Below are 24193 nucleotides of genomic sequence, written 5' to 3' on the forward strand. Positions count from 1 at the left end.
TGATTACAGCCAAGTTGAAGTACATTATAAAACGCCATGAGCAAATGTAGCTAGCCTATCTTTTTCTCCTCTCAAACCTGCGGAAAAGGGGCGTAGATTATAAACTGCCTTTACTGTAGACTATGCCCTTTCCTGAGATTCAGCACACTTGTGAACATTTTGCACCATTTGCTTTTTGGGTTTCTTTTTTAATGTAATTTTTTTCTAAAACATTTGAAAGTTAATTGCAGACAGGAAACACTTCACCCCTAAGAACTTCAGCGTATCTCTCCTAAACACAAGGGCACTCAGTACCTGATCACATGGAGGAAATTTAATAATAATCCAGTCTGCAACCCATATTCGCATTTCCACAGTTGTCCCAGTGATGCTCTTTATAGCTTTTTTTCCTCTCTCCAATCCAGGAACCACTCAAAGACCACTTATTAGTATTATTACTACTATTAGTATTAGTGTCTTTTTAGGGCCGCACCCACAGCATATGGAGTTTCCCAGGCTTGGGGTTGAATAGGAGCTGCAGCTGCTGGCCTACACCACAGCCACAGCAGTGCAGCCACATCTGCAACCTACACCAGAGCTCACAGCAATGCCAGATCCTTAACCCACGGAGCAAGGCCAGGGATGGAACCTGCATTCTCATGGATGCCAGTCAGATGCGTTTCCACTGAGCCACGTCGGGAACTCCAAGGGCCACGCATTATATTCCAGTTTTGTCTTGTTAGTCTGCGTTTTTCACGATTTTTGTCTTTCAACGTTACCATTTGTGAAGCGGTCAGGCAGTAGTTGCGTGGACCTTCCCTCATTTTGGATTTAAGAGTTTTCACGTAGTGGGATGGACGTGCAGCCATTTGGGCAGTAAGACCGTGTAGGTGACACGCAGCACGTCTCATGCTTGCCTCTTACCCTGACTTGAGTGGTGTCTGTTTGCTCACATGGTCGGGATGGTGTTTGTTGGATCAGTTTTTAAGTTGCTTGTTTCCATGCTTGCCAGTGATCATACCCAGCCAGGTGGGGTGGCCACTTGGTGTTTGAGCGTCAGGAATAATTTTACCTTGGGAGATACTGAGCAGGCACTGAGCTATGAAATTCCTGAAATCTTCACTCTTACCTATTGCTCAGGAGAAAGGGCTGCCTTCGGGAGTTTGCCAAAGTCATCTCGTGCTGGGACTTCTCATCAAATTCTGAAAAGCACCTGTCTGTGACCTAAAATGTTAACAAGCCTTACTTTAGTCTTTGCACCTCTCTGTACAGTTTGGGAGTGAAAACCTGAGCCGTAACGCAGTGCATTCTCTCCCTTTGCACTGCTTGCCACTCAGGTCTCCCTACCCCCATTGCCAGTTTGATGGGTTCTTGGCTGTTGGATTGCAGTCCCTGTCACACCGCAGACACACTGGAGGATCCCCTCCCTGGCCATTTAGTCAGGCTCTTTGGAGAGGCAGCTTGGGTGTGAGTTCTGGTGCATTTGTTTTTTTAAAAGCTCCTAGGTGGTTCTGATGTGCCCCAGGGCAGGACTTGTCCTTGAGGCTTCCAGGAGGGTCCTGAGGACCCTGTGCATTCTTACAAGGTGATGGGGTTTTTAGCCTTCGTTCCCAGTTCCCAGAGGTGCATCAGGAGCCAGATGGGAGTAAGGGCGGGCCAAGCAGACAGCCTTCTGGGCCTGCACACAAATGCGCATACCTACGATCAGAGACACTGCGGTTTTATCTGCTTCATAAAAGAGTTTGTTGTCTAAAAATGTAACAGATGTTTTTTAGTTACTTTGTAACTGTGGATCTCACTCTTGGTAACAAAGATTTTAAGGGGGGTCCAGGGACAATGAGAAACTTACTTCTTTAGATTTAGGAGAGAACATTTGTGATGGGAGAAATCATGGGAATAAATGCTGTTTCTTCTTGTTCTGGCAGCACGATCCTCCCAGGGCAGCCCAAATCCAGTGCCCTCGCTGGTGCAGAAATCACCTAGGATAACCCCTCCGGTGGCCAAGCCAGGCTCTGCTCAGGTATGTTTAATCTCAGCCTATAGTGCTGTGCTTATTCATGTACTACCCCAAGTCTTTTTTTTTTTCTAAATCTTTTTAGAGCCACACCCATGGCATATGGAGGTTCCCAGGCTAGGGGTTGAATTGGAGCTGCAGCCGCCAGCCTGTGCCACAGCCATAGCAATGCCAGATCCGAGCCGTGTCTGCAACCTGCCCCACAGCTCATGGCAACACCGGATCCGTAACCCACTGAGCGAGGCCAGGGATCAAACCTGCATCCTCATGGATACTAGTCGGATTCATTTCCACTGAGCCATGACAGAAACTCCCCATACATGTCTATTAAGTGGGTTTTTGTGTTTTAAAATTCACACCTTTGAAATGGTATTTAGGATTATGTGATAGGAAATATTAAAGTATGAGCATTTGGTATTTCTGATGTGTGCTCATGAAAGCCGTTTATCTCAACTCTAGAATCTCAGAATTGTTTTCCCTGCTGGTTCCTGAACTTACCTGTGTTATATGTTACCTATGTTGTATTCTCTTTCTGTCTGAAAAGATTGTAGAGCCTGTTTTTTTTGTCTCAATCCCAAAGTAACGCCTCTTTCCTCTGCCTTTTTGTAACAGCTCAGGGTTGCCTTTTTACTGACATATAATACACATAAGAGGAAAAAAAAGAATACATATGATACACGTACATCTCGACAAATTGTCATCAGCTGAATACACCTTGGTAACCAACACCCAGATCAAAAAATAGCGCATTGTGGAGTTCCCTGGTGGCACAGTGAATTAAGGACCTGGCATTGTCATTGCAGTAGCTCAGGTTGCTGCTGTGGCGTGGTTTCAATCCCTGACCTGGGAACTAGGGCATGCCACAGACGTGCCCCCCCCCCCAAAGAACATTATGAGGATCCCAGAATTCCCCCTCATGTGTGCCCTTCCAGTCCCTGCCCTTGCCAAAGGGGTCTCACTGTTAGGATTTCCAACACACAGCTTCGGGTAGCCTGTTTGTATCTTCTGTAAAGTGGAATCACACAGCATACGCTCTCGAACCTGGCTGTTGTGCTCAGCGCTATGTTTGTGGGATTCTTGCATGTCTTGTGTAGAATTCATTGGTGACTACACTACAAGTTTCATTCCGCCTTTGACAGGCATCGAGTGGTTTCCAGGTTTATGTTCTTGTGAATGGTGCTGTCATGACCGTGCTAGTTGATATCTTTGGGGGAATATATGCGTGCAGTTTTGTTGGGCAGATACCTAGAAGTGGAGTTATAGGGGCGCGGAATATGCATATCTTCCTCTTCAGTAAAGTCCCACCAGGAGTGTGCAAGAGTTCAGCTGCTCTGCAGCCTTATCCATCTCTCTGTTTTTCATTTGATACTGTTGTTGTATTTTTATGGTTCTAATTAGTATTTTCCTGATTCCCTGATGAGTAGTAAAATTGACCTTTTTGGGGTGGGGGCACATGGCGTGCAGTGGCTTGATGTGGGGTCTCAGTTCCCAGTCCAGGGATTGAACCTGGGCTGCAGCAGTGAAAACACTGAGTCCTAACCACGAGACCACCAGGGAACTCCCAAATTGAGCTTTTTTTTGGGTATGGTTCATACTTCTTAGCCATTTGATTGTCTTCTTTTACTTTTACTGGGTGTCTATTCAAGTCTTTTACCCATTTCTCTCTCTTTTTTTTTTTTTTTTGTCTTTTTAGGGCCTCACCAGCGGCATGTGGAGGTTCCCAGGCTAGGGGTTGAATCAGAGCTACAGCTGCCGGCCTACGCCACAGCCACAGCACCTCAGGATCCAAGCCGCATCTGCGGCCTACACCACTGCTCACAGCAGTGCCAGATCCTTAACCCACTGAGCGAGGCCAGGAATTGAACCTGTATCCTCATGGATGCCAGTCAGATTTGTTTCTGATGAGCCATGATGGGACCTCCTTTTACCCATTTTTCTGTTGGGTTGTCTTTTTCTTACTGATTTGTAAAAGTTCCTTCCTTGTTCGATACACACACTCATAGGCAAACAGACACACACACACACACACACACACACACACACACACAGGATGCAAATGCTTTCTCACTCTCTGATTGTCTTTACTTTCTCTGGTTTCTTTGGATGACGACAAGTTCGTAGTTTTAAAATAATTCAATATAGCACTTTTTCTTTTATGATGATTGCTTTTTGTGGTCTATTTAAAAATCATTTCCTATTCCAAGGTCAAAATGATACTTTCCCACGTTTTTCTAAAAATCTTTATTATTTTACTTATTTATCTATTTTTGCTTTTTAGGGCTGCACCCATGGCATATGGAAGTTCCCAGTCCAGGGGTGAAATTGGAGCTGTAGCTCCTGGCCTACACCACAGCCACAGCAACGTGGGATCTGAGCTGCATCTGTGACCTACACCACAGCTCATGGCAACGCCAGATCCTTAACCCACTGAGCAAGGCCAGGGATCAAACCCACATCCTCATGGATACTAGTTGGATTGATTTCCTCTGCATCACAATGAGAACTCCTTACTTTCCATGTTCAGATCTGTAGTCTTTCACCTCAGTTTATTTTTGTGGTTTAATTTTAGTTGGGAACTCCTTTTACCCATTTTAGAGAATTTTCTGTCCATTTCCCACTTGATTACATGAGTGCCCTCAGCACAGTGGTCCTGTCTTTTCTCTCTCTCTCTCTCCCCCCCAGTCAAACCCCTTCCTGCCCCCAGCACACAACCGTGTGGACCGCATAGTAAATGCCTGGTTTATAGGTATCGCTTTTGGCATATGCATGATACATAGTATTTATTAAATAAAGCTGTTTTGCTGAATGCTTATGCAGTCTACAGACTCTGTCAGTAATCTGAAAGCCATCTCAGACGATCACATCTCTACAGCAGAACTCTTAATTTCTGTCTTCCCCAGAACCCATTCCTTTTCTAGAATTCCCAATTTAGTAAGCAGCACTAACCAGATAGTTTGCTGAAACCTCCAGTGCAGAAGTCATCCTAGAATCCTCTTTTGTTTATTTATGTTTTTTTGCTTTTTAGGCCCACTCTCATGGTATATGGAGGTTCCCAGGCTAGGGGGTCCAATCAGAGCTACAGCTACCAGCCTACACCACAGTCACAACATCAGATTCGAGCCAAGTCTTCGGCCTACACCACAGCTTGTGGCAACACCACATCCTTAACACACTGAGCGAGGCCAGGAATTGAACCCACAGCCTCATGGTTCTTAGTTGGATTTGTTTTCGCTGTGCCACACCGGGAACTCCCTAGAGTCTTCTTTTAAATAGCACCTCCTTCAATCCAGGCTGACAGAGGTCTTGCCAGCTCTACTCTGTGACATGGTATATGTCAAAAATCCATCTCTGGGAGTTCCTGTCGTGGCTCAGAGGTTAATGAATCTGACTAGCATTCATGAGGATGCAGGTTTGATCCCCGGCCTTGCTCAGTGGGTTAAGGATCTGGCATTGCCATGAGCTGTGGTGTAGATTGCAGATGCAGCTTGGATCCTGAATTGCTGTGGTTGTGGCGTAGACCAGCAGCTACAGCTCCGATTCGAACTCTAGCCTGGGAACCTCCAAATGCCACGGGTGCAGCTCAAAAAAAAAGGAGGGGGGGGCAAAAAAAAAAAATCCGCATCTGCCTCTTGCTGTTACCGTCTCTTCCCTCTTCAGCCTCCTGCCCTCCTCCCTGTTTTCTTTTCCTGCCTCCCAGTGTCACCCACGCTCTATTTAGCAGCAGGAGGGAGCTTTTAATATCATAAGTCTAAGGATAGTTTGCACTCTGCTGAAACTCCGCGGGTAGTTTCCCAACCCGCAGAATAAAATGCAGACTGCTTGCTCTCACTTTATCTTGGTGCCTAAAACTTCCCGTGCTTTCCCCCTTACTTCAGGTCTCAGTTCAGCGGCAGTGGCCAGAGAGGGCTTTGGGGCTGTCTCAGCTCAAGCAGCCCCCGTGCTCCCTCCTGGGATGGTCCTGCTTGCTTTCCTTGTATCACTGTCACTAGCTGGAATTAGCTGACTTCTACTGGGACAAGAGAGATAATAAGTAGCAAGTCAAGTTGCATGAGAGCGAGGCCCTCACCTGCCTGTGTGCCTCTGTCCCCACTGATAGCATGTGCCTTACACCAAGCAGTTTCCAGTGAACACCGGTTCAAAGAGAGGATGGTGGGACGGTGGCTGTACCGCGAGAGCGCCAATCCCTGTGGTGGACGCTGAGCCACCCACTCCAGGAAGCCGCCACTTAGGGTGCGGGGTGTACTCTTAAACTTTCTTTCTTTCTTTCTTTCAGGCAAAATCACTTCAGCCGCCTGTTACAGAAAAGCAGGGACATCAGTGGAAAGAAGCAGATCCTGTGATGGCTGGAATTGGGGAGGAGGTGAGTTTGTCCCGCCAGATTTTTTCTGGAAGTAGCTCTGACAGTGAGACTTGAATGGCTCTGAGTGCAGGCCCCTGCCTGACTGTTTCGTTCTGGCATTGACCTTGGCGAGTCCCGGGAGCCTGTGCTGTGAGGGAGCCCAGGAGCAGTGCCCTTAACTGCCATGGTGCTCAGACTGTCCTCTCATCTGTGGCTTTTCTACAGATCGCTCACTTTCAGAAGGAGCTGGAGGAGTTGAAAGCCCGAACTTCCAAAGCCTGTTTCCAAGTGGGCACTCCTGAGGAGATGAAGATGCTGCGGACAGAGTCAGATGAGCTGCACACCTTTCTTTTGGAGATTAAAGAGACCACGGAGGTTTGTGGATGGGATATTCTTACTAAGATTAATCGCACGCTTAAAAATTCTTGTCTTGATGCTCCATGGGTATATATGTTTTCTCTCTTCAAGGACCACCAGTTTCTTTTTTTTATGAGGATGAATGACTACTTGGGAATCCTGAGTTCACATCCCAACTTGAGCACTTGATAATAAATTCCGTGACTTTGGGCGAGTTATCTTGGCTCCTCTGTGTTTTAGTTTTCTGACATGGGAGATGGAATAATAAGTACTTTCTACTCCGTTGACATAAGTCACTCCATAAAAGTTCATTACAGTTGTTAGTTTAGGTGTATTGGAAAATCTAGTAGCTTTTCTTGATATAAAAGCAGATTTTGATGAAGACATTGTGGCTCATTTACAGGGGAAAATTTATAGTCTTTTTATAGTAAATCATTAGGTTATGAAGTATTAGATCTCAGGAAAAAGCAGAATACTTGAGCATATACAGTGTAAAAAAAATATTTGTTGGGAACAGTGTTGTATCCTGTGTTGCCGTTACTGCTCCTTCCCATGTGCCAGACATATCTGGCATCCTGTTAAATCCTCACAACTTGTCTGTGTGGCAGGCACTATTATTCTTTCTGTTTTGCAAGTTAGGAAATCAAGGCTGAGAGAGGTGAAGTAATTTGCCCAAAGCCACCCAGTTACTGAGTGATGGAACTAGGATCCTAGTTCAGACTGCGTGACTCCAGAGCCCTGCTCTTAAATAACACACTTGGAAAGAGGAAAGCTCTCAAGGGCGGGAGTGGAGGGGGGGTAAGTTGGGAGTTTGGGGTTAACAGATACACACTATTGTGTACAAAATAGATGAACAACAAGGACCTATTCTGTGGCACAGGGAACTGTATTCCGTATCTTAACAGTAAGCTCTAATGTGAAACAATCTGAAAAAAAAAGCTATGTGCGTCTGTATAGCTGCATTACTTTGCTGCATACCAGAAACATTGTAAATCAACTATACTTCAGTAAAAACTGAAAAGAGAATTTAAAAACAAAAAGAAGAAAGAAAGGAAAATTCTCCAAGGTTTCAGCAGTGCTCATCTCCAGGTGGTAGTAGTAGTAGAACTTTTCATATTTCCTGGGTTTCTAATCATTAGAATATGTATTTTTTTATGAGGAAGGGGAAAAAAAAAAAACTGACCTAGTGTCTCTTTCCAAGCAGTGAAATTCGCTTTTTGCTTGGCTAGGCACTATATTCAGATGTTTATCGTGTTAAATATTTGAGAAGCCCCACCGTCCTTGGTCTAGGCAGAAAGGTCTCTTTCCTGGAAATACCACTTTTGTGTTAGTCTGTCTTTATACCTTTTCCAGTCTCTTCATGGAGATATAAGTACCCTGAAAACAACTTTACTGGAGGGCTTTGCTGGTGTTGAAGAAGCCAGAGAACAAAACGAGAGGAATCGGGACTCCGGGTACGTGCACCTGCTCTACAAGAGGCCTCTGGATCCCAAGAGCGAGGCTCAGCTCCAGGTAGGAGAGCCGCCCGCGCGCGCTGCTTATAGCCAGCCTTTTGCAGGGTCAGGCGGACAGCTGCCCTCCCAGAGCTGCTCATTTCCCGAATAGACCTGCTTCCAGTAGACTGCCGTGACCGGGGCAATGAAAATGGCCCTTTCCCACTCAAGGTTTTTTGGATTAAACAAAAATATAATTTTGGGGGGAGTGGGGGGCTGTGCTCTCAGCATGTAGAAGTTCTCAGGCCAGGGATTGAACCTGCACCGCTGTGGTAACCAGAGCCACGGCAGAGACAGTGCTGGATCCTTAGCCTGCCGTGCTACCTGGGAACTCCAAAACTATAATTCTTAAGGAAGCCTTAAGCTTGGCAGAGAGTGGCTGTTGAAAAGATACATTTAGCAATCAAGTTGTGAGTAATAATTGTTACAGTAGCAACTGTTCATTGAGCACTAAGAACTCTGTGAGGTGCTTTTTTTATACATTATTTCCAGTCTTCAGAACTGGCAGCTCTGCAAGGTGAGAGTTACAGATGCTGTTACTTCTGTTACACAAGAAAGGGAATGGAGTGTCATAGGCCAGGCGCTCGCCCCAGGTCATGGTGCTCGTACGAGTGGGACCAGAGTGAGTCGCCACCTGCCCGGACTCTTTCCTGCACCCTGTCAGCAAAGTCACTTTTCTCGGTCATTCTTATTCTTTTTTTTTTTTTTTTTAATCTTAATGGCCACACCCATGGCATATGGGAGTTCCTAGTCCAGAGATTAAATCCTGCCGCAGCCGCAACCTATGCCTCAGCTGCGGCAGCGCTGGACCCTTTTAACCTACTGCTCTGGGCCGGGGATGGAACCCACCTCCAGAGTGACTTGAGCCACTGTGGTCAGATTCTTTTAGCTAAATCTGGTGTTCGTTTTCTTCTTTCAATTTATTCAAAATTGTTGCACCGCAACTGTAGTGGGGGGTCAACTCCCACCACCTCGCATTTGCCTCGCAGCCTGGGACAGGACACACGGGGCAGTGCGGGCCTTCCTCACCTGGAACTTGCAGGTGCATGAGTGACGACTCCCCTCCTGCCTCGGAGATTTTGAGGCTGCAGGCGCGACTGTTTCCGCCTCTTCCCTCCCATACCTGCTGACGGTAGGAAAATGACAGCTGTGGTTCCTCCTGCCAGAAAGGTTGAAGAGCCCCTGCTGTGTCCCAAAGGCCTCGAGGTGTCCCGAGGTGTGTCCTCCTGACGGGCCTGTTAACTCCCCTCCCAGGAGCCTGCCACCTGCCTGCCACTCATCAAATGGCAGGCCTCCACGTGGCATCTGCGTCCCCTTCCTTCCTCTGTGCCTTTCACTTCTTGTTTTGTGTCCAAGTTAAAAGATTTCAGCATTAAGGGGAACCCTTGCCCCATGCAAGGGAAATAATTTTCTTTTTCCGCAGTGCTCAGTAGATAATAAGAGGTAGCATTTATTGACTGTATACCACATACAAAAGAAAGAAGAGGAAGCAGAGACACTGAAACTGCTCAGGTCTCACCACTACTAGGTACTGGAGCCTGGGCAATACGGCTCAGAGCCTCTGCTCTTAAACACGCCCCAGCATGTGGTCCTACAGCTGGTTAAGCAGCAGTGGAAAGACGAACGTGGAAATGCAGTGGTGGGGGGATTGCGTTGCTGTGGGATTGCAGATGGGGGAGCAGCTAAGCCACAGAAAAGAAACATTTGTGCTAGGCTTTAAATGTTTTTTTCTGGAGTTCCTGTCATGGCACAGCGGAAACAAATCTGACTAGAAACCATGAGGTTGAAGGTTCGATTCCTGGCCTCTCTCAGTGGGTTAAGGATCCAGTATTGCTGTGAGCTGTGGTGTAGGTCACAGATGTGGCTTGGATCTGGTGTTGCTGTGGCTGTGGCGTAGGCCAGCAGCTACAGCTCCAATTCGACCCCTAGCCTGGGAACCTCCATATGCCGTAGGTGCAGCCCTAAAAAGACAAAAGGCAGAAAAAAAAAGTTGTTTTTTTCTGGTAGACAAAGTTGGGAGAGCATCAGAAGAAAGAGTATCAGGTAATGCACAGATGTATGATTGCATTTGAAGTGTCCAAAGCAGAGAGCCTCCCCATGGTCATTGAGTACTGAGCTGAAATTTATATGATGCAAAGGTTACTGCTTCTTCCCAAAATCAGCCTGACTCTTTTTTTTGTCTTTTTAGGACTGAACCCATGGCATATGGAGGTTCCCAGGCTAGGGCTCGAATTGGAGCTTTAGCCACTAGTCTACACCACAGCCATGCAGGATCTGAGCGGCGTCTTTGACCTACACTCACAGCAACACTAGATCCTTAACTCACTGAAAGAGGCCAGGGGTCGAATTTGAGTCCTCATGGATATTAGTTGGGTTTGTTAGCTGCTGAGCCATGATGGGAACTGCCAGCCTGACTCTCTTTTTGTGTGTGTACGTGCTCTTTAGAGCCATACCCGCAGCATATGGAGGTTCCCAGGCTAGGAGTCTAATCAGAGCTAATCAGAGCTGGCCTACCCCACAGCCACAGCAACGCTGGATCCTTAACCCACTGAGCAAGGCCAAGGATCGAACCCGCAACCTCTTGGTTCCTAGTCAGATTGTTAACCACTGAGCCATGATGGGAACTCCTTCCTGTACGTTTAATTTTTGAGAGTCAAGTTGTATAGCCATGAAAGCTAACACAGGACCAAAAGGTAAAGGAAATTATTGCCGGCCTAAAATAAATGAATAGGTAAGAATTTGAATAATGGTAAATTCAATTTCTAGGGCTGATACTGCTCTTTGTTTTTGAGAAGTGAGTTGCTCTCCACTGATGAGCTGACTTAGGTGTTCTCTGCTCTGAAGAGATAGTGCAGAGTTGTTTTCAGCTCTGTTTTGTAAGATGATTTCGTCTGTATTACAGCTCATGTTATGGGTGGGAGGGCAGAAGCCCGACGGGCCCCAAGTCGGGGGACCCGGGTGCAGTGGAAAGCCCCTAGACCATGTGGCGATGCTCCAGGAGCCGCACAGTGAGAACGGAGCAGCCCACTGGCTCCCTGGAGGCCCACGGCCAGCACCCCTTCCCTGTTCCCCTTTCTCCCCACTGCTTCTCTGCCGCGCCCTCTTGGAGGCTGCGTTTCCCTTTTCATTTAAATTGTAACTTTTCAATGATTGTATTAAAGAAAAGCCTGTTAGGTTCTTCTTGTTCATCATGCTTCTCGGGGTAAAAATGCTTCTCAGCATCATTGGAACTGTTTGGAAAAGCCTTCTTCCAAGCTCCTGGGAGACGGAGTCCTTTTTGCCGTTGTGTTTTTCTCCTTGTAGGAAATTCGGCGGCTTCATCAGTACGTGAAGTTTGCTGTCCAGGACGTGAATGACGTTCTAGACTTGGAGTGGGATCGGCATCTGGAGCAGAAGAGAAAACAAAAGTGAGCGAGGTCTCCCTCCACCACGTAGACGTTGCTGTAGCCTTTGTAAAAGACCACTTAGGAGGATTTGTGAAAAAATCCTACGAAAGACCATTCTCTTTGGCCCAGTCTAGAAGTTTGTTCTGTAGACACAATAGCATTGTTCACAATAATTTATACCGAAGAATTTAATTACAGGGCAATTTATTTTATTTTATTTATTTATTTTTGCTTTTTAGGGCCCCACCCACGGCATATGGAGGTTCCCAGGCTAGGGGTTGAATCAGAGCTACAACTGCCAGCCTACACCACAGTCACAGCCACGCCAGATCCGAGCCACGTCTGCGACCTACACCACAGCTCATGGAAACACCAGATCCTTAACCCACTGAGCGAGGCCAGGGATTGAATCCGCAACCTCATGGTTCCTGGTTGGATTTGTTTCCATTGCGCCATGACGGGAACTCCTGCAGGGCAGTTTATGATAGTGAAAAATCGGAGTCAACTAGTTGTCCAGAAGTTAGGTGAGTGGCTAAATAAATGCAGTCACATTTTTTTTCATAATATAGAATACAGTGTATTGAATCGCATTTCCTCAGAAAAATCACATTAAGTTTCCTGTGTAATGTGAAATACAAAAAAATGTATAATTATTAGGTATAATATATAAAATATGAGAAAGGCAAGACAATCATAGTGGATGAGCTCACTGGAGGTCTAATGTAGAAAAGAGGCTAGAAATAAATCTCTCAGAGTATTTACACTGATAGCTGCAAGATGGGCTTAAGAGGAGTTTTCCTATCCTTTTCTGTACATTCCAAATTTTCCTTTGGAGGAAACTTTGCTGGTTGGTGTGGACAGCTGAAAGGATGAGGGGAGTGGTGAGAAAGGTTACAGGAAAACCTTCCGGCCTGGTCTGCCCTCCCTGGGTACTCAGTTTTATGCCGTGTGTTTTCTAGAAGGACTAGAATGCATTAGTACATTGTGAAAGCGGTAAAGCGCATAACTCGAAAAGCAGGTCAGCCCTCAAAATGCTAGATCTCTGAAATCCCTACACTTGGCTAATGCGATCGGCCTGGTGAGGAAACAAGCCAGGAAACGATCTGTTTGCTTGCTTACGAGGCTGTGGGAGCAGACTTTTAAGTGGGGCCACCTGGGTGTTGTCAGGGCTGCAGGAATGTGTTTAAATTCAGCAAACAGAATTGCATACGTTGTGGTGAATGACATGGAGAAAGGCTTGGTGCCCAACCCGAGGAACTGGAGTTTGGAGCGGAGATCTGGGACGGGATCGTCTCGAGCGTTGGTCCTCCAGACACTGTTGGGGTTGGGGGGCATCCTGTGACCTGGAACACTTGTCCCCATGGACAGTTGGGCCCCTTTTGCAGTTTCATGCCTCGCTCGCCTGGTTCTGAGTTCATGTTCTTCCTGATGTGAGAGAGTGGCTTGACCTGACAGCAGGAACTTTCTGCTCTGCTTGACTGGTGGATTTCTCTTTGCTCATTAATAAGTTGGCTTTTCAAAAAGTGCATGATGCTAACAGAGAAGCCAGGCTGTCTTCTTAATAACAACCCCAGGGATTTCCTACTTGACGTGCTTTTTAAAAAAAAGTTTCCTGGAGTTCCTGTCATGGCTCAGTGGTTAACGAATTGGATTAGGAACCATGGGGTTGTGGGTTCGATCCCTGGCCGAGCTCAGTGGGTTAAGGATCTGGCATTGCCACGAGCTGTGGTGTAGGTCACAGGCTCTGCTCAGATTCCATGTAGCTGTGGCTCTGGTGTAGGCCAGCAGCTCCAGCTCCAGCTGGACCCTAGCCTCTGAACTTCCATGTGCCGCCGGTGTGGCCCTAGAAAAGACAAAAAAAAAACCAAAACAAAAACAAAAAAACCTCTGAACTTTGTGCAGAGTTCCAGTTCTTAAATCCGTAGAGTTTTCTAGCATTTCTGTTTTAGGCCTTTCTCTGTTACCTTGTGCTGTAAGCATGCATGCGGAAGTTCCTAGGCCAGGGATTGAATCCAAGCTGCTGCTACAGGCCCTGGGCTAGGCCAGAAAATCAAACTTGCACTTCCACAGTGACTCGAGCCACTGCAGCTGGATCCTTCATCCACTATGCCACAGCAGGAACTACCCCACCCCCTCTTTTTTTTGTCTGCACCCGCAGCATGTGGAAGTTCCCGGGCCAGGCATCAAACCTGACCTGTAGCAGCAACCCAGGCCACTGCAGTGACAATGCCAGATCCTTAACCCACTGTGCTACAAGGCAACTCCTGAAATGCCTTTAAAAAATTTATGTTGACCTGACTACATTTTCACCAGTTCTTTCGAGTGGGTGACCTCCCTGCTGTTCAGTTGTGTGCTGTCCCTCTGCTTCTTGGAAGCACTCTGGAGAAATGGCTGACTGACTCCCTAGATTTTCCTGAGCGCTTGGGCTTTTTCTTTCATGTAGTTTACATGCGGAAAAGTACACATATCCTAAGTGCACGGCTGGCCGGCTTCCCCATTTCTTTCCCGGACTGTCCAAGGCCCTGCCTGCCATGCTTTCCTCTGTGGCAGGCCCGCTGCTCCGCATCCTAAGCTGCTGTCTTCCGTGTTATTCTCAGTAGGCTTTCATCCCCTTTTTATGCTCTAGTGATTTCTTGATGCTTCTTTCCATTAGTGGGTCTCCATTTTTACTCTTTTCACTGTTACAGTTGTAGTCTTTTTTTTTTTTTCTTCAGTATAAAGTTCCTTTTCTTGAACCATTCACATTTTATTCTTTTCTCCTTGCTGCCACCAGGCGCCTGCTTGTACCAGAGCGAGAGACACTGTTTAACACGCTTGCCAACAACCGGGAAATCATCAACCAGCAGAGGAAGCGGCTGAATCACCTGGTGGATAGTCTCCAGCAGCTCCGTCTTTATAAGCAGACCTCCCCGTGGAGCCGAGGCTTGGATGCCCCCTCCCAGTGCAGCACTCAGAGGTGTGCAGGAGAACCGGCCTCTTAATGCCACTGGCACTCAGTAAACGTGCTTGAACGAGCCATTAGGTGTTGAGAGGACAGCGGGGGAGTTCTGGAGTGGGTCAGATGTGGGTTTGAAGTCACTCTGCTGTCTTCCCCCTGTGTGATCCTGGTCAGGCTCCTCACCCTCTCTGATCTTTTGTTTCTTTGCTCAAAAAGTGAGGCTAACAATATTCGTCTCAAGGGGTTATCGGAGAGTTCAGCGAAGTCTTTAAAGCACCTCGTCGTGTGCCTGATGAAACAGATGCCCAGTAGATGCTGGCAGATGCTCGTCGTGGTATTATTGTGTAATCGCAAGCTAGCTGTCAGGATGAGGTGGGCTAACGTATCTTGAAGCTCAGATTTGTCATTTTGCAAGAGTGTGGAAATCTTTAGATTTAGGAGGGTCGTGCCTTGCCCATCCCGCCGGATTTCTCAGTAATAGTCGGTTCATATGTAACATGTCCTACTTCAGTTTTGACAGTGACCTTGAGAGCCTGCGCAACGCTCTGTTGAAGACGACCCTAGAGTCTCACTCCAAACCCTTGCCCAAGGTACCAGGTAAGTATTCTTCCCTGTCTGTCACTCTCTCTGTCCCTCCCATCGACTGACAGCTACAAAACCGAGTCTGGAGCACTTACGGGTTCATGAATTTCTTGCAGCTAAACTATCCCCGGTGAAACAGGCACAGCTGAGAAACTTCTTAGCCAAGCGGAAGACCCCACCAGTGAGATCCACTGCTCCAGGTAGAGGAAACTGGCCCTGAATTTTTGGGATATACCGTATACTACCTGGTGTGGGAGTAGGGTGGGGTGTGTGTGTGTGTGTTGCTTTGGTTTTTAGTAGGAGATACGGAAAATGTCCCCAGAATCTGTTAACAGGCAGTTATGCGTAGTCAGCGAGGCAGCTCCAGGTAGTTATTTTGGCTTTCACACTGTGCTGTCGGTGTCCTCAGGTTAGGTGTCAATGAGTCCCAAGAGTTTAGGGGAAGCTGAGCTGGCTCTGGGGATCCTAGCCTCTGCTTTAGCTAGAGAAACTTTACTTTTCTGATGTGCATGGGGTTTTGAAAATGTCAGCATTTGAAAAAAGACTTTCTAAGAAAGAAGAAAAAAAATCTGTGGATTAGGAAATGATGGCTGAAATCACTTGTTGAAAAGTCATATAACTGATGAAAAATTTTTATCATTAAGTTATCTATGTAATTATCTGAATTTTTTTTTTGTCTTTTCTAGAGCCGCACCTGTGGCATATGGAGGTTCCCAAGCTAGGGGTCTAATTGGAGCTGTAGCCGCTAGCCTACGCCAGAGCCACAGCAATGCCAGATCCGAGCTGCATCTGCAGCCTACACCACAGCTCACGGCAGTGCCAGATCCTTAACCCACTGAGCAAGGCCAGGGATCGAACCTGCAACCTCATGGTTCCTAGTTGGATTTGTTAACCACTGAGCCAGGACGGGAACTCCAAATTTTCTTTTTAAAAAAATATTTGTCAGATACAACTTCAGGCCTAACCATGCTTTGCCTTAGTCCCTGTAACTGCTTTTTTCTTTGAAATTATGTTTTAAGCTGAAAATTTTTATACCAGCTACGCAAGTGTTTTGGAAGGAAATTTTACCTTTTTTTTTTGACCTCCCTGTGGCATGTGGTGTTCCCCAGCTACGGATCAGATCTAGGCTGCAGTCGCAGCTTATACCATAGCTGGATCCTTAAACCTACTGTGTTGGGTCAGGGATTGAACCTGCATCCCTGAGCTGCAGAGACACCGCCACAGCAGGAACTCTAGGAAATTTCATCTCATTGTACCATGATTTATTAATTTTTCTGTAATCATTTAAGGCTGAATTAAGTAAGCAGTAGTCACAGACAAGTGAATTTTTTTAATTCCCTTCTTCCTTACCAAAAGAATATGTTTTCTTGGGTAGAGAATTGGAAAAATATAGAAAAATATAAAGAAAAACTAGTTTTATCCCCCAACCCATGTATATCATCAGTTATGTCATTTCAGTTTACTCTCAGACTTTTTTCTTTTCATATATAGATTTGATTTAAAAAAAAATAAGATTGGAACTGTAACGGTTATAGTTTTGTGTCATTTTTTTTCTTTTTTGGGTGCACCCAAGGCGTATGGAATTTCCCTGGCCAGGAATTGAATCCAAGCCACAGCTGTGACCTATGCCACAGCTACAGTAACGCTGGGTTCTTAACCCACTTGCACCACAGTGGGAACTCCTGTGTTCTCTTTTTTTGCTTTTTAGGGCTGCACCCTCGGCATGTGGAGGTTCACAGACTAGGGGTGGAATCAGAGCTACAGCTGCTGACCTACACCACAGCCACAGCAACGCAGGATCCGAGCTGTGTCTGCAAGCTACACCACAGCTCATGGCAACACTGGATCCTTAACCCACTGAGCAAGGCCAGGGACCGAACCCGCAACCTCATGGTTCCTAGTCAGATTTCGTTTCCGCTGCATTGAGACGGGAACTCCCCTCATTTTTTTAAAATTGAGAATTCATGAGCCATTACCATGAAACAAAATAGCAAGTGTTGATGAGGATGTGGGCTAATAGGAACCCTTGTGCACTATTGGTAGGAAGGTAGAATGGTGCAGCCTCTGTGGACACCAGTTTGGTGGTTCCTCACACAATTAGAGGGAATTCCCATACGACCCAGCAGTTCGCCTCTGGGTGTACACCCAAAAGAATTTGCAAATGGACTCAAATAGCTACGTGTACATCCGCATTCACAGCAGCCAAGAGGTAGAAGGAGGCCGCGCCCGCCCACTGGCAGAGATGCACGGAGAGCAGCGGGTGTGTGCGTCCCTTGAGAGCAAGGACGGTCTGAAACCTGCTGCTCAGTGGGTGAACCTCGGGAATGTTATGCCTCGTGAGGGAGCTTCAGTCAGTCAGAAAAGACACATACTGATTGTTTCCTACACGAGGGACCTAGAGAAGTCACAGTCATAGACGGAAGTGGACAGTGGTTGCCAGGGGCCAAGGGGAAGCAAATGGAGACTGGTTAAATGGGAACAAAGTTTTGGTTTTACAAGATGCATTGCGAGATGCCTGGTAGTGATGATTACATGACAGTGTGCTTACACCAGTGAAATGTACCCTTAAAAATGGTTAAGATGGTAAATTTTACACTGTATTATTTTACCACAGTAAAATAATCGGCGGGAAAATTTTTAAGTGAAAAGTAACCTTCATGAGTCTTTCCTTTACCTTCTGTTTTTAAATATTCCTTGAATATACACCTTACAATGGCCATGGTGCTTCCTTGTATTAGAAGGCCATAATGTACATACACAGTCCTTGTTAAGGGTTCATCTTAGGGCCAAGGTTTCATTGAAAACATCCTTGTTCACAAATCTTTAACCACATCTCTGATTATATCTTTATGATAGATTCCTTACAGTGAGATTTATGTAATTTACATGATCATTCATTCAACAAATATGATTTGTCCCATATGGTGGAAATTAGAGACACATGGTCTCCAACCACACGAAACTTTGAGTTTGGTTTGGTTTGGTTTGGTTTTTTGGCCACGCATGTGGTAGTTCCCCGGCCAGGGATCGAACTCACTCCACACAGTGATCTAGGCCTCTGCAGTGACAATGCCAGATCCTTAACTTGCTGCACCAGAAGGGAACCCCTGTCATTGTTAGTTTTGATGAGCTGTTTGAAAATAAGTTGTCAGAGGAGTCCGTTACTGCTAAATTTTTTGGCTTGCGTTCTTTAAGAATGGGGACATTCTCTTAAACAACCTAATACAGTGATCAGATTTAGGAAATTTGATAGAATACTGCTATCTGAATGTAGTTCATACTTGGGATTTGCCAGTTGTCCCTCTTGTGTTCTGCGTAGTCATGCCTTTTAGAAAATCTAAGGTCCAATCCAGGATTATACATTGCATTAAGCTATTATCACCTTTATGTTTCCTCTTTTGACAGTTTTACTACTTAAGCTTGTCTCCCACAGTGTAATTTGGTTTTGCCTGTTTTGGGGCTTTGCCGACTGTATGAGTCCTTTTTATTTGTTCTTTGGGCGGGTTTCTCTTGTTCCACATCAGGTTTCTAAGAGTCGTCCGTGTTGCTGCATGTAGGTGTGTATTGGTTTTTGCTGCCGTAGTGAATGCGTGCACTTCGTTGGTTTACCCATTGTTCTCTTGCTGGACACTTGCCGTTTCTCCTTTTTAGCGTGACGTAGTGGAATGTTCTCTGAACATCCTTGTGCTTGTCCTTGGGGCACATACGCACCTCTTTTGTGTGGTCCTGTGGTTCCAGCCTCAGTAGGCTCTGAATATAGCTCTCCGAAGTGGTTATACCGAGTCGCACTTTCACCATCAGAGTATGAGTGTCCCAGCTGCTGCAGAGCCTTGCCAGGCTTGACGGCATGTCTTTTTCCTTTGACTGTGCTGACGTTAGCCTTCTCGTGTGTTTAATAACCATTTGAACATCTTCTTTGGTGATGTGCCTGATGAGATCCTACGCACATCTGTCTGTTGGAGAATCCGTCTTACCTCTTGGTAAGAAGTTCCTAGAAGTTTTTGATCGCAGCCTTTTGTTGGCTGTATGAGTCGTAGATACTCACTTTGTTGTCTTTAACCTCGATATCTTTTGGCAAATAGAAGTTCTTAATTTTATTTATTTATTTTTTTAAGGTTTTTTTTTTTTGCTTTTTAGGGCCGTACCTTCAGCATATGGAAATTCCCAGGCTAGGGGTTGAATCGGAGCTACAGCTGCCGGCCTGCACCACAGCCACTCGGGATCTGAGCTGCATCTGTGACCTACACACAGCTCACGGCAGTGCCAGATCCCCGACCCACTGAGCGAGGCCAGGGATCATACCCGAATCCTCACGGATACTGGCCAGCCTCATTTCTGCTGCACCACAGTGGGAACTCCAGAAGTTCTTAATTTTAAAAGTTTTTTTTCAGCCTTTTCTTTCACAGTTCTTGTTCTGTTAAAGGATGCTATCTCTAGATAACAAAAGTATGTGTGTACCTTTAACTATTACCTAGAAATTTTGATGTTAGGCTTTTCAAGTTAGGTCTGCTATTTACCTGGAATCGATTTTTTTTTTTTTTTTTAAGAACTTTATCTACAGAGTTGTATGACCATCACCACATTCCAATTTTAGGACATTTCCGTCATTTAAGAAGTTTCTTCAGACTATTTGTAATCAGTTCCTGTTCTGCCCCAGGAACCAATGATCTGTGTTCTTTCTCTGTGGAACTGCCTTTTTAAGAAATTGCATGTAGTCAGAGTCACGTAGCGTTTTTGGGTTTGGCTCGTTTCGCTTAGCACTTTTTCGAGGTTCACCCATGATGCGCATCGTAGCCCAGCAGCTCAGTCTTCTTTGAGGATGCTGAGTGGTGTTCCACTGTGTGGGTGGATCAGACTTGGCTCATACCACCCGGAACTGATTTTTGTGTATAATGTAAGGCATGGCTCACGTGTCACTCCTTGTGTTTAGGTATTTGATTGTCCCAGCACTGTTTCATGGAGGCTCTTCCTTCCTGCTTAGTGACCACCTTTGTGGTAAATTAGTTTGCCTTATAGGTGTAGGTCTTTTGATCTGTACGCTGATTGGAAACCACCACCACCACACTGCCCCAATGAACTAGTGCTAAAATAAGTCCCAGTACTGGTCTTTCCTAGATCCTAAAGCCATGCTGTTCACTATGGTACCCTATTGAAATTTAAATTAGTAAAAATTAAAGTTAAAAATTCAGTTACTCCGTACCAGCAGCCACATTTCAAGTGCCCAGTAGGCGCATTTGACTAGGGCTGCTGTGGTGGGAAACACAGATAGGGCACATTTCATCATTGCAGAAAGTTTTACAGTCTAGAGTAGGGGTTGGCAAACTTTTGCTTCAAGGGCTGAATGGTAAGTATTTCAGGCATGAACCCTGTGGTTTCCATGGTACCTGTTCTCTTCTGCCTTTGTACTGAGAAAGCAGCCGCAGACCATCTGTAAGCCAAGGGGCATGCCTGCGCTTCAGTAAAACTGTCTTAGTAAAGCAGGCGGCTGGCTCAGGGTTGTGGTTTGCTGACCCATGGTCTAGAAGGTTTTGCCTCGTCTCGGTTCTTTCCATTAACGTGTTAATATTAGGATTTTCTTATTAAATTCTACCACCCTCAGCCCTCAAAAGTTGAGATTTTGATTGGGATTGTATTGAGTCTCTAAATTGACTTAAAAGAATTGCCATTTGTACAGTTTTGATATTTCTCTCTTAGACGTGGTATATATGTTTGTTTGGGTCTTTGATTTTTCTTTCTGTTTTCTGCATGGAGGATGTGCAGGTCTTTTGTTAGATTTATTCCTAAGAGTTTGATATTTGTGATGCTCTTCTAGTGATGGGGTTTTTTTCCCCTTATATTTCACTTTATGTTAGCTGTAGTATATAGAGATAAACCGAATTTTTTTTTATTTGTTGACCGTATCCAGCATCCTGGCTAACCTCATTTATTCAGATAAAATGTCTTGGACTTTCTGTGGAAACGGTGATATCTTCCATGGATATGAACACTTTTATTTCTGCCTTTGAATTAATTTTCTTACCTTCTTTCACTGGCTAAGACCTGCAGTGCCGAGTCCAGTAAGAGTGGTGAGTAGGCATCCTTGCCTTGATCCCAAAGGGAATGACATACTCTTATACATGGTATTATACTGTCCAGTACAGTAGTTCACATGTGGCCGTTGAGCACTTCACAGGAGGCTGGTATAGCTTAGGATTTGAATTTTTCACGTATTTACTTTTTTATTATTTTTTTTATTTTTATAACCAAGTCCATGATTTTCTTTTCTGTGGAAATGTTCATTTGTGCTGTATATTAGATTCCAGTTATAAGTGATATCATACAGTATTTGTCTTTGTCTTTCTGACTCATTTCACTCAGAATGAGAGTCTCTAGTTCCATCCATGTTGCTGCAAATGGCATTATGTCATTCATTCTTATGGCTGAGTAGTGTTCCATTGTGTATATATACCACATCTTCCGAATCCAATCCTCTGTCGATGGACATCTGGGTTGTTTCCATGTCTTGGCTATTGTGAATAGTGCTGCAGTGAACATGAGGGTGCATGTGTCTTTTTCAAGGAAGCTTTTGTGCGGATAGATGCCCAAGAGTAGGATTGCGGGGTTGTATGGTAGTTCTAAGTATAGATTTCTAAGGTATCTCCAAACTGTTCTCCATAGTGGCTGTACCAGCTTCCATTCCCGTCAACAGTGGAGGAGGGTTCCCTTTTCTCCACAGCCCCTCCAGCACTTGTTATTTGTGGACTCATTAATGATGGCCATTCTGACTGGTGTGAGGTGGTATCTCATAGTAGTTTTGATTTGCATTTCTCTTATAATCAGGGATGTTGAGCATTTTTTCATGTGTTTGCTTCCTTGGAGAATGGTCTATTCAAGTCTTTTGCCCATTTTTCCATTGGTTGATTGGCTTTTTTGCTGTTGAGTTGTATAAATTGCTGGTATATTCTAGAGATTTAAGCCCTTGTCCATTGCATCATTTGAAACTGTTTTCTCCCATTCTGTAAGTTGTCCTTTTGTTTTCTTTTTGGTTTCCTTTGCTCTGCAAAAGCTTGTCAGTTTGATTAGGTCTCATTGGTTTATTTTTGCTCTTATTTCTATTTCCTTGGAAGACTGACCTGAGAAAATACTCATGAGGTTGATGTCAGAGAGTGGTTTGCCTATGTTCTCTTCTAGGAGTTTGATGGTGTCTTGTCTTATATTTAAGTATTTCAGCCATTTTGAGTTTATTTTGGTGCATGATGTGAGGGTGTGTTCTAATTTCATTGCTTTGCATGCAGCCGTCCAGGTTTTCCAGCAATACTTGCTGAGTAGGCTTTCTTTTTCCCATATTATGCTCTTGCCTCCTTTGTCAAAGATTAATTGACCATAGGTGTCAGGGTTTATTTCTGGGTTCTCTATTCTGTTCCATTGGTCTGTCTGTCTGTTTTGATACCAGTACCACACTGTTTTGATGACTGTGGCTTTGTAATATTGTTTGAAGTCCGGAAGAGTTACGCCTCCTGCTTGGTTTTTGTTTCTCAGGATTGCTTTGGCGATTCTGGGTGTTTTGTGGTTCCATATAAAATTTTGAATTGTTTGTTCTAGTCCTGTAAAAAAAATGTCATGGGTAATTCGATAGGGTTTGCATTGCATCTGTAGATTGCTCTGGGTAGTATGGCCATTTTTACAATATTGATTTTTTTCAATCCATGAACATGGAATATCGTTCCATTTCTTTACAACTTCTTTAATTTCTTTGATTATTGTTTTATAGTTCTCAGCATGTAAGTCCTTTACCTCCTTGGTCAGGTGTATTCCAAGGTATTTGATTTTTTTGAGGTGCAATTTTAAAAGGTATTGTATTTTTGTATTCCTTTTCTAATATTTCATTGTTGGTATACAGAAATGCAACTGACTTCTGAATGTTTAATCTTATATCCTGCTACTTTGCTGAATTTATTAATCAGTTCAGGTAGTTTTTGGGTTGAGTCCTTAGGGTTTTCTGTGTATAGTATCATGTCATCTGCATACAGGGACAGTTTTATCTTTTCTCTTCCTATTTGAATGCCTTTTATTTCTTTTGTTTGTCTAATTGCTGTGGCTAGGATTTCCAAAACTATGTTGAATAGCACTGGTGAGAGTGGGCATCCCTGTCTTGTACCAGATTGAGTGAGAAGGCTTTCAGTTTTTCTCCATTGAGTACTATATTTGCTGTGGGTTTGTCATAAATGGCTTTGATTATGTTCAGGAATGTTCCCTCTCTACCCACTTTGGCGAGAGTTTTCATCATCACGTATTTACTTTTTATTTTTACTCTAAATAGTGACACGTGAACGGTGGCTACCAAATAGATGGTGTAGCCTAGCACCGCACGTTGATTTTCACTTGCACTTATTTATGCTGCATTTACACTCTGACAAATAAAGTCTTACAGATTAATGTGCCTGTAGGGGAAAAAAGTCAGTAAATATTAGCGGTACTTTTAAACAATTGAGGGAAAGGGCTGTGTGTTTTTTGTTGGGTTCTGGTTTTTTCCAGGATACAGACAGTACCCTGACGTGTGAAATTCATGGTAGGAAATAACACGGTGTAAAGAGTTACACTCTAGGAGTTCCCCTCGTGGCGCAGTGGCTAACGAATCCGACTAGGAACCATGAGGTTGCGGGTTCGGTCCCTGCCGTTGCTCAGTGGGTTAACGATCGGGCGCTGCCGTGAGCTGTGGTGTGGGTTGCAGACGCGGCTCGGATCCTGCGTTGCTGTGGCTCTGGCGTAGGCCAGTGGCTGCAGCTCCGATTCAACCCCTAGCCTGGGAACCTCCATATGCCACGGGATCGGCCCAAGAAATGGCAAAAAGACCAAAAAAAAAAAAAAAGAAAAAAATTACACTCTAACGAAGAAAACGGGGAAGGTCAAGATTAAGTTCGGTGATTTTTTTTTTTTTTTTTTTTTAACCTAGCTGTCTGATTGAGAAGAATGGCTAGATTTACCTGGCAGTGTTTGGGACCCTCTGACTGAGGACGCCATATGTTTTTCTCGTTTGCATTAGGCCTGTTCTCAGAAGCGTATCGTCAGAAAGCAGAAAGTGACTGTTCACTCCCCTGTGGAAGCTTGTTTGTTGCTTTTCGGGTT

General features: G+C 45.0%; 1 protein-coding gene across 2 annotated transcripts in view; it reads left to right on the forward strand.

Moving 5' to 3' along the window:
* Positions 1–24193, forward strand: part of NUP214 (nucleoporin 214) — a 106720-nt gene that overhangs the window by 28807 nt on the left and 53720 nt on the right. For both annotated transcript variants that reach the window (XM_047768719.1, XM_047768718.1), the window contains exons 14-21: positions 1905–1999; positions 6267–6353; positions 6558–6707; positions 8043–8201; positions 11486–11589; positions 14342–14524; positions 15018–15103; positions 15205–15288. In XM_047768719.1, coding sequence (XP_047624675.1) covers positions 1905–1999; positions 6267–6353; positions 6558–6707; positions 8043–8201; positions 11486–11589; positions 14342–14524; positions 15018–15103; positions 15205–15288 — 948 coding nt within the window. The remainder of the gene's footprint in view (positions 1–1904; positions 2000–6266; positions 6354–6557; positions 6708–8042; positions 8202–11485; positions 11590–14341; positions 14525–15017; positions 15104–15204; positions 15289–24193) is intronic.

Source organism: Phacochoerus africanus, chromosome 2 (assembly GCF_016906955.1).
Source record: "Phacochoerus africanus isolate WHEZ1 chromosome 2, ROS_Pafr_v1, whole genome shotgun sequence".
NCBI classification, from domain to species: Eukaryota; Metazoa; Chordata; class Mammalia; order Artiodactyla; family Suidae; genus Phacochoerus; species Phacochoerus africanus.